Source organism: Amia ocellicauda, chromosome 9 (assembly GCF_036373705.1).
Source record: "Amia ocellicauda isolate fAmiCal2 chromosome 9, fAmiCal2.hap1, whole genome shotgun sequence".
In the NCBI taxonomy this organism is placed as follows: Eukaryota; Metazoa; Chordata; class Actinopteri; order Amiiformes; family Amiidae; genus Amia; species Amia ocellicauda.
The window spans coordinates 12193039-12203887 of NC_089858.1; the positions used below are offsets into that span (position 1 = coordinate 12193039).

The 10849-nt window shown below is 41.5% G+C and overlaps 1 protein-coding gene across 2 annotated transcripts in view; it reads left to right on the forward strand.

The window, feature by feature from the left end:
* ralgps1 (Ral GEF with PH domain and SH3 binding motif 1) overlaps positions 1–10849 on the forward strand; it is a 199765-nt gene that overhangs the window by 83659 nt on the left and 105257 nt on the right. For both annotated transcript variants that reach the window (XM_066713155.1, XM_066713156.1), the window contains exon 8: positions 3565–3691. In XM_066713155.1, the coding sequence (XP_066569252.1) occupies positions 3565–3691 (127 nt within the window). The remainder of the gene's footprint in view (positions 1–3564; positions 3692–10849) is intronic.

Sequence of the window (10849 nt, forward strand, 5' to 3'; positions counted from 1 at the left end):
AAATGGTGCAGACAGAAAGCAGATGCATTCTCTGATTTGGAAAATGTCCGTCTTCCTTATGTCATCTCACCAACCCTTACAGAAATGTGGCTGCGGGCTGTGTTGTGCTGCAAAGTGAGTGTGTGTGTCTGTGTATGAGAGAGAGAGCCAGAGAAAGCGTGCAGTTCACAGCATAGTTTAGACAAACACACATCCTTTAGGAGGAGATTGCCTGACAGCCCCAGCAGTGAAGCACAGCAACAAAATGATCCACAGCCCTAAACTTTAAATAGCCCAAATGAACGATGGAAGGCTGATGGCTTCCTGACAGGGAGATGGATGGAGCCTTAGTCTAGTGTTTCCTTTGGCTTGTCATTAGGTCATTTTCACTGTTTACTATCCTGTTGAGCCCTGGTGCCTAGTGGATTGCTGGAAGAATTCGGACTGACACCTTAATGCTGTCCCCTGGGCTACGGGAAACCTACTTTCTTTTTTTTCAACCTCGGCTGCAATAATTACTAGAAAACTTTCATACAAATATAGCCTCATCCTTTAACTTCATGAAATAGAAACTCATAGCAGGATCCCAAGTACCACGAACCTAGAGCTTGTTACTGTTGCGACACGGGTGATTGCTGAACCCGATAGGACACCTGGGTGGTGATCAGATATTAAACCCAAAACACGGCACGTTATAGCACAATACAGTGCACTTTTTCATATCTACTACAGTACATACTACAGGACCATTAGTAGCAGTATTAGCAGCATCATACGGCAAATGTAAAAAGTGTGTACGGGATAGAGGATATGTATAGTTACAGGGGATGGACGAAGCTTCTAACCTATGCTTCTTACAAGTTTCATCTGTCACGCTCAAAAGCTGTGAGAGGAGTTAGAGATTGTTGGAGCTGAATAATAATTGATCATAACCGGTTAAAAACAAAACGCACGTAGCATAATAGGTCTCAAGTTAAATCAGAGTACATTTCAGTATAAGAACTGTAGGAGCTGATATTTATTTGTACGTTAGAATAGTAAAGATCATGCAAAGGCAACATGACTGTGTGATCTCACAAGCAAAGTAAAATTTGTAGCATGTAATGAAAGTGGATGGTGTACATGGGCCACAAGCGACAGCAAGATGTTTTGAAACCACTTCATCTTTGTACACGGCTAGACACGTTTTTTCAGTGTCGATTTGTTTCCCGATGCCTAAGTCACTTTCTGTTCCGCAAGTTGTTGTTTTTTCTCTCCTTCCTCTCCCCAACCTCCCTCTTTCCTGATGACTGGAAACAGACCTGGAGGATGAATGGACATTGCCTTAATGGTTGTTACACAGTGCTGAAAGCCATTAAAGTATTTCTGGACAGCGCTGACTCCCAGGTCAGACGAGAGTTGGAATCGTGTCAACCGTACCTGTTTATGATTACACTCATAAGGACTGCTTATGAAAACATTGCTGTGTGCCCTACGTCCAGTGGTCTGTGCTTTGAGGGGGTGTCTACTCTAATCCAGGAATGGGTCTTTCCTCACAGCAAGCTGCAATTCAAAAATGTCTTCTGTAAATACAGGGAATTAATTTGTACGTCCTCTCTGTGCACATTAGTACATGTATATTTGTATCCGTGGAGTACCTGTCGGATGCACTAAGGCTCACAATGATATGTGGTTAAGTGTCAGTCTAGCACAGCACTGTACATTGAGCAAACACGTTTAAGCCAACCTTCCTCTGGTGATTTTTAAAACGGAATAAAGCACACTTTAAAAAAAAAAAAAATGTATCCCCTTCCTAATATTTGAATAACATCTACAGCATATGTGATTAACAGATGTTCTCGTTTCCTATCTTATTATTTTAATATTAGTGTAGTTCCTTAGATGGATATCCAGTATCAGTTTTAACTGTATTGCTTAGCTGAGCCAGTTGGTGCTGATTGGTGTTTGCCTGCGTCCGAAGATTTGTTTGTGACAAATAGCTCTTTTAGCTCTTTTGTTAGAGTGTAAGAAATCACTTATTGTTTGTAACTTCTTGATAGAAATCAAGAGATAAAGACCACAGAGTTCATGAACATGCATAGGTCATACATATCCATCAGAGCGGGGGAGTGTTCTTCTTATCTGAATGGTTCCAGATCTCTTAGGGAGAAGTGTCTGGTGCTCTTTACTTATCCAGTCTAACATAATTGGGATTTCCGTGCTTTCAGGGCGTTGCATGGTGCAGTGTAGTTATTAAAAAAAAAAAAAAAAAGAAATATTTTCCACAATGCCTTAAAACTGTCAAGACAGGTTTTAACTGAGCTTCTGAGAAAATACAGAACATAACGTAATTGCAGAAATAACCTATTACATAAAATCCACAAACTATGTCTTTTTTTTGGCAATCCAACAGAAACTCAGTAAAATTAGGTGTGTTTGCTAGAATATGTTGAAGTTATGCTAAAGGTAAGAAAAGCAATCTATTGGATGGTGAGGTGGTACTTTTTTATTCGCTCGATTGTTCCGACTTTGGTTTTTGAGCAACTGAATTTATGTCCAGTTTAGGCAAACATAGTAAGAAGAAAGATTCCCGGAGTTGTTGCATTCGGTCCATCTTAATGAATAAAAACTGTGAACATTGGTTTGAGAATGAGCATGAGTAAAACAAAACAAATGCCCCTTTTAAATCAGAAATCTCCCATTACAGAAATTCAGTGCAATTTTCCAGTTGATTAAATGCCATGTTCCCGAGTGTGAAAAGGAAATTCTTGAGCGAATGAGTCTTTACTGAACCAAAAAACGTTTTATTAAGAAAAAAATTAAAGAAAAAAAACAGTTCAAACAGACATTTTTATTCAGTAGCACACACTGAAAGAGTTTACCCAGCCCTTGAGGTAGCTTTTATTTTGGCTAATTAGACGTGCCAGTTTTTTGCCTGGTATATATATTTTTTCACCTCAATATAAAAATGGCATCTGCTCCAGAACCAGATGTCTGTCTGCGTCGATCGTCTGAAGTCTGCTTGAGTGAAATCTTCACATACTTTCAAGTTGGAAATCGGTGTGATGGGCCGTCTGCACGTCAGATGGAAAGTTTATAATAAGTGTAGCTTTGAGTGATGCTTTGGATTGTGATCAGACTGATATGATGATAAATCTTTTTTTTTTTTTTTTTGCAATGTGAAGGGACCTGAATTTTCTCCATTTAAAATCTCAAAAAATGTCCATAAAAATTACACCATACCTCAAGACATATGTGGCCTCTGACACAATATGTGCACACTAGACCTGCTTTCTTTGTAACAATACTGTTTTATAAGCACATTTGAAATATCCCTCCCGTTCAAATTAACTCCACACAACAGGTCATGGGTTTCAGCTGGAAATTTGGATTACTAGCAGATCCTGTTAAAGAAAAAAAAAAAAACACTATTCTCCTTGGTGACGAAACATACAGTGTCTGAAACTCTCCAGTCATTTCTTAAAATGCAAGTATTAATATGTAAATGATGAATCACTGTACAGTATTTCTCCAGGTGCACAACAGCATAGTTATTGTCCTACTTTTTATTTATTCAATTGTTTACCTATTTCTTTATTTTTGCAGCTGATCAACCGGAAGGACAAAGCCACCTTTGAGAAGCTCGACTACTTGACCTCCAAGGAGGAGAACTACACTCGCATGAGGGAGCACATCAAGTCTCTGAAGATGGTCCCCTCCATCCCTTATCTGGGTGAGTCGTCTGTGAGGAGCAGGTTAACTCTGTCCTTTCGTAGTGTTTTCGTGGTGGGGTGGTGAAATCACAAGGTCAGTTTGGCCATTTGTGATGCTTCCCCAGGTCGGGAGTCTTCTTCTCCTTGTGCACCAGTTGTTGTGGGAGCCAGAGCCTCCCTCTCTTGTTGTCAGTTTTATTTTGTAGTCATGTTTATCACACCAGTGATGCGGCTGCTCTTCATGCTTCACTGGTCTTGCTCTGTGCGAACGTGTGCGTTGCATGGCTGAGTTAAGTGAATTCCCCGGTTTCTGGATGGCTGCCCGTTCCCAGGTGGAGCCAGTGCCAGGGCCTGCAGGGAGAGAGTTCCAGAGCAGTGGCACAGTGGCACATGATTGATCACACATCTAGGGGTCTAGCTATGTCGTTAGTGTTGTCGTTTTATGTTTATGCTTTGAGACGGTAAAGGCTGTCATTGCAGTCTCTATGGCCCTGTTTGAATGTGCTATTAAATGGTGGGGCCCAAAGGTTGGATGGAGAGACATTACAAAGAGAGTTACAACCAAAACCCTTTTCTCCAGCAGGGTGCTTTAACGGAACTTCACAGAGCTCTGGGCTAGTCATGGCCCCCCACACACAGAGTCACACTGCTGATTTAGTGGCATGTATTGTGGCTGTCCTTTGTGGCCAACTGTGTTGTTGGACTGTCTCCAAGTGTCTTCCCTGCCGCCCCTCTGTGCCGGGAAAAAGCACCCGTTGGAATAATGGTAAAGAGGGATCTTGTGTGTGACAGGAGTGAGGAAATAAGTGCTTCTGGGGATTCTGGGTAGTGGAATTTGTAGTAGCTGCACCTGAAGTGAAACACATGGTGTCCACGTGTGCGATGAGGTGAAGTGCTGCGCTCCCTCTTGGGGCAGGAAGCGGAGACAGGGCTCTGAGTATCGGCATCTCTCCCTCTCTCGCTTACTGCCTGTCAGCTAGGAAGTCTCCATCCTCTCCCACTCTGCCAGCTGGAAATGTCATTAGTGCTCACATAGCTTTTCTGGAGGATGTGTTTGATTTTACGTTTGAGTGAATTCTTGTATTCGTTGTGCTGCTTGAAAAACAAACAAACTTAAAAAATCTAAAATCATCTGAAAGCATTCTAGTCATAACCCAGAAGTCACTGCTTCTGGAGATTCAGTTGAATGCAGATGCATTTGTTCCACAGAGATGTTTCTGCAGGTTCTCATAATTTAAGAACTTCTTAAATCTTCCAAGGGGAAGCATGTGCCTTAAACATCGTTCCAGGTTTTTCCAAGTTTGCTTCTATGTAGAACCCCCCCTCATTGTGATTTCTTGCCACAGCTGTGCAGATATCTCTTATTGAACAAAAGCCATTAAGAATATTTCACATTAAAGAAAAGAAAAAAGGAAACAAAAAATATATCTCATGAGAAAGTTTGTGACTGTGTGATGCTGTTCTCCTCTGTCTTGTCTGTGGCTTCTCTCTGCACCACAGACATTTCTGTGGGTTCCTTCTGATGGGCTCTGCTTGTCACATCATCCCGGCTGTTTTTATGGCTGTAGTAAGTCTTGAAAGTCAGGTTAGATATTTCCTATTCAACTTAATGCAACATGAATGTTGTGTGATAACAAGCAAAGACTTACGAGTGCTTTGTCACACAGATGTGTACACAACATGGTTTATCTGTTTAGACTGTAACATCTTGTTGCTTTTCTGGTGTATTGAGTCACTGCTGGTTGTTGTAAATGTTCATTCATGTTTTCACAGTTGAGTATTATGTAAGTCCTAGGCTAGTTGACTTTTATACCTGTATGTAGTGAAAATGTGCATATTGATGAAAAAAGTGAAAATGTGTTTGTTTCAATTAGAGCTACAGATGGTGATACAAATGATCATACGGTTATACCTACGGTTAGGTCCATAAATATTTGGACAGTGACACAATTGTCATCATTTTGGCTCTGTACGCCACCACAATTGGTTTCTTCTCTGGTAATGCTCTGCCAGGCCTGTACTGCAGCTGTCTTTAGTTCCTGCTTATTCTTGGGGTGTTTTGCCTTCAGTTTTGCCTTCAGTTTTGCCTTCAGCAAGTGAAATACATGCTCAATTGGATCCAGGTCAGGTGATTGACTTGGCCATTGCAGAATATTCCACTTCTACTCTTAAAAATGTCTTGGGTTGCTTTAGCAGTATGCTTCGGGTCATTGTCCATCTGCAGTGAAGCATCGTCCAATGAGTTTTGAAGCATTTGGCTGAATCTGAGCAGATAATATAGCCCAGCATGGCATCACCCAGCATCTGGTGATGTCTATGGGTTCCAGACTTCAGGCAGTCATTGACTGCAAAGGATTTGCAACCAAGTATTGAAACTCACAATTTAATTAATGATTATGTTAGTTTGTCCAAATACTTTTGAGCCCCTAAAATTGGGGGGACCATATATAAAAATGGGTGTAATTCCTACACTGTTCACCCAGTTTGGATGTAACTACCCTCAAATTAAAGATGAAAATCTACACTTATAGCACATCTTGATTGTTTCCTTTCAAATCCATTGGCGTTCAGAGCCAAAATGATGACAATTGTGTCTCTGTCCAAATATTTATGGACCAACTGTATGTAGTTTTCATTATTGTGTTGAATATCTAAATGAGAACTACAACTGAATATTGTCCATACTGAACTGTTTTTACATAAGTGTGTCACACATTAATCAGATCTCACGTGGCATTTTCAGTGTGCATATTAGTTGATTGGAATTTCCCAATTAGGAAATTGATAGAATAGTACATGATCTATTCTGAACTATTATCGGTGGTGCTTTCTAACTCTAAGTCGGGATGATCATTAGAATTGCATTGCTGCTGATAATGCTGCCCTGTCAGCACCAGTGGCGGGGCTGTAGTCAGTGTGGCCCGTTGGGACACGGTTGCTTCACAGCTGAGTGTCACAGGTTTTCATGGTATTGATTATCCAGTAGAGGGCATGCCTGCATAGGCTCTGAAGGTTTGGACAGCATGTCCAGAAGGGAGAGAGCATTATTATTCTAGGCCGGATGATATCAGAAAAGTCAGATAAACGGTTAGCTGGTTCAAACAGAGTCTCGTTCAGGGTGTGTATGCTGTGTTCTTTGTTGTTTTTCTGCTGAAATGTAATTATGGGTGGAAATCACATTCCCAATGCATTGCTGTTGCAGGCCTTACGAGCTTCGAGTCGTTGCATGTTAGCAAGCACACTGTTTATCTTGGTGCCTGCAACCTAACTGTGCAGAGGGCATAGTCGGACGTGGAGCTGTATTAAAATAATGTATAGATTGCTTTCTGTCCTGCAAACCCATATGTAATGCAGGCCTAATATCAAAATGCTTAATCTGCAAGCTCACCTGGACCAGCTTAAACCGGTCAGATGCAGGTCGCAGTTATTGCATGACAGCAAATGAGGAGACAGGCTGATGATGATGTTTTTATATTTCCTGTGTAAAGAATGGAGTTGTTCATGTCTCATTTCTATTCCTTTTCGTCTTTTTTTTTTTTTTTTTTTTAAATTGAAGCCTTAAAGTTGGTTGCTCTGTAACAGTTAAAATGAAATAACTTCTCAAAGTCAGACCCAGAAGTTTTCTCTAGAGGATCACAGCAGGGATCTGAAAGCCATCGGAAGGAACTGCGAAACACTGAGGTATTTATACCCTGAGCTTGAAAAGCCACAGCCTCTCAGTGTACAATAGCCCTTTCTCATGGAGGCTGCATTGTGGTCACACAGAATAGTACTCGATGTGTCAAAACTGAATAGAGAAGACAACTGGAGGTCACCTCCACGCAGGAAACTCCTAGGAATGAGCATCAAACTGTGCCCCGGCAGTGCACCATGCACCGCACACTGCTTCAATGGGTCTGCTCCCTTTTGAAAAAAACGAAAACACATGTATACACAAAAACAACAATGCATTCACCCGTGCACTACTCACTCACTGTGTGCATTTAAGAAATGATGTAAAGAGATCTTAGTTTGGGTTTGAGAGCATATGAGTAAAGTGTTCAGATGCATGACTGTAGAATGTCAGCCCAGCTTCTCAGGGGAGTTTAGGATCTGCGGCATGTTGGTCTGCAGGAGTGAGGCATTTTGAGAAAAGTGCACTCATGCACATCTTCTAAGGACTCTAGCTTAGGCCTTTTCCTTGCAGTGTTTATTTTATTTTTTTCTTAACAGAACAAAAGCATTGTGAAATTGACCCCTGACAATAGACCCCAGCCACTCGGCCCTGACCCTCTGTCTGGAGGTGATATATAGGTGCTGGGTGGGCTGCACTCCAGGGCTCTTGGGTACATCTGGTAAACAGGCTTCAGACACAGCTTTAAGTGAGGAGAGCAGTTTTCTATTGTGAGCTGGGGAAGATGTGAAAAAGTTGCATGCACGGGTGCAGCTGCATTTTAAATCGCCTGTAGCAAACATTGTTCATAACGATTAGGTCAATCTGCACCACGGTGACTGTGGTGGTAGGGAAGAAGATAGCTTGTGGACCTACACGCAGTCTTGAGATCAAAAGAATATTGTTTGCATGAAGGACAGCCTCACAGCCAGCAACTTAATAAGTGCAGCAACTCCTGGACCCCATAAATCTGCTGCTTTTCCTGTACTTTGTTGCCCAGCTACTTTGTCAAACTTGGACACCCTGCAGGACAAAGCAACACGACATTATTCATACGTTACTTTCATTAAACTTATTTTATGCATTCCATTGGAGGACACAGCGCACAGAAGCGACAGCAGAGGAGATTTATTCCTTCCTGAAGTTTCCCTTCCCTAAATGAGACTTTTGAACTGTGAAGAATTTTGCCCTGCTCAGTGACTCATACTAATGGGTAAGTTGAGCGTTATCATCTTCGCAAGTCAAAGTAAAACATTGAACCAGTTTATTTTTGAGTATTGGTTTACTGGATTTTCGGCAGAACTGCTATCATTAAAAGCATTTTTTATTTTATTTTGCAATTAAAAAAACAATCTTTCTTTTAAAGTACGAATGAACAGATCCTGAATGTCACATCTTCTGAAGGAACCTTTTGTTACTCTTCTTTGTACAAGTAAGGAACTTCAAGCTCACTCAATCCTAGCTTTCACAATGCCCCACTATAACTGTTTATTCTGTTGGAATCAGACCTTAATTAATACCAATTTCGTCAGGGTAATTGGGGGAAAAAAGTTTAACCTTGAATCATTTCAATTATACCTTTTAACTATTCTGTAATGGCCCTGGTCAATTTCGTTGTGCTTTGTGAGATTACTCATGCAAGTGCACGGGGTCTCTTTTATCTGGTCCCCCTCGTCTGCTTCAGAGGTGACACTTTGGCCCATTGAATCTGTGCCACACAGAGACCCCTGAGAATCAGATTGTATCTTTGTGTTTAAAGATACTTGGGTCACTGCCAGATTCCGTTTCCAATTAGTAACCTCGCACAGCCACCGTGCAGGCCGGCTATAGTGGGAGGCGCGCACTGACACAGCCCAGATGGACAACAAGAATCCCACTGTTCTTCTGACTTCAATTTGAACTGCTTGTATCAGAAACTAGATAGAGGGTACTGGATTAAAGGGGATCGTTCCCAGAATGTGTTTTTAGAATGCAGTTTACAGGGGGAATTCCAAAGGGCAATCCAATCCGTTTTTGGACTGACATATCAGCATTTCTCTTATTCGTTTTAACATGTACTCCGTGTGTTCCGTCTGTTGTTCACAGATGTTTCTGTGAACGCTTTTGCATCCAGTGAATAGATTGCACATCTAGGCTTTTTGAGAATCAGAATGCGCAGCGTGATTTATCGGGCTGCAGTACAACTTTTATATTGAATTAGTGTATGGTTTTCCGGCAAATTATAAATCTTTCTGCTTCTGTCACACGCAGCTCCCCTGATTAGCACCCATTAGCATTAGTTTTATGCTGTATATATTTGTGGTCAAAGTCTGTTTTATTTGTATCTGTTTTTTTTTTTTTTTTCACTGCAGTTAACTGTGTCCTGCCTGACCTGCCTAACCTCTAAATTGTTACCTCTAGTAACCTGAATTGTAAACCCCTACCAAATTACCAAACCCCCCCAAAAATGATGAATTCATCAGATGTTTTCCACAGCAGTGTAATCCAGAGAAGGACTCGTGTGAGGGAAGTGAGGGAAAATTGTTGAGTTTGGGACCCAGACATGTCTGAAATCTACAGGCTGTCACATTTCATTTCCCCTTGTTGTCCACTGCTCCTGTTCTCAACATATATATACAGCATCGGAAACTGTTTTACAGCGCAGGCTGAGCAACGATGTCAGATGGAGGCTTTGGGGGTTGGTCACGAACAGTTGGAAATTTCCCAGTAATTCAAAGCTTCATCAAGGGAGTTCGTCATCTGTTTATCTTGGTTTTCTGATGCATTATAGATAGTACTGTACTCAAAAACACGTGACCCTGTCGTAGGCCGCTATCTGCACGGTGCATGTGTCTGTACATCTTCCATCAGTTTTAAATACCGCTTTGATAGGTACCTCTACGCAAGCAGAAATGATTAGGGCACTTGGCTGATATTCTCGATTTTGTTTATTTTAAATGGTATCCAGGGGGTTTCTCTGTATCCCGTGATGTCTTAAATGGAACAGTAGAACTGGATCTCATTCTGGAAGCTGAATCCTACACTACTCTGTTCTCTATCAACTGTTCCTTCTTGACTCTGTCATACTGTGACCCCTGTTATTTTTTTTATGTCTGAAGTGGCACTTTTATTATTTTATAAAAATCAGTTTCCACAGTGTGTTTTGTGGCTGCATTGCTTGGAGGTGAAGGCTAGAATGATGTTAAGTACACAGCAGAGGCTTGTATTACATCATAACTTCACATTTAGTTAATTTCTCCAACCTCTCCAGATTTCATGTGACAGCCTTTATTACATGGTGTTCGCAAAGCATTTCTGAACAGTGTTTATTCGTTACCCCACCGCTCCCAGCACCTCTTTAATGGGGGAGCGAGTGTCTGTGAAATGTGGAGATTGGGCTTCATAGTCTGTCTCCCAACCAACGATTACCTCAGGGCTCAAGCATCTCTTGGGAACTCCACAGTGCAAGGCTTTGATTAAGTGTACACGTGCACACACACACACACACACACGGTTGGGGGGGTGCATTGGAGGACAGGAGCTGTAG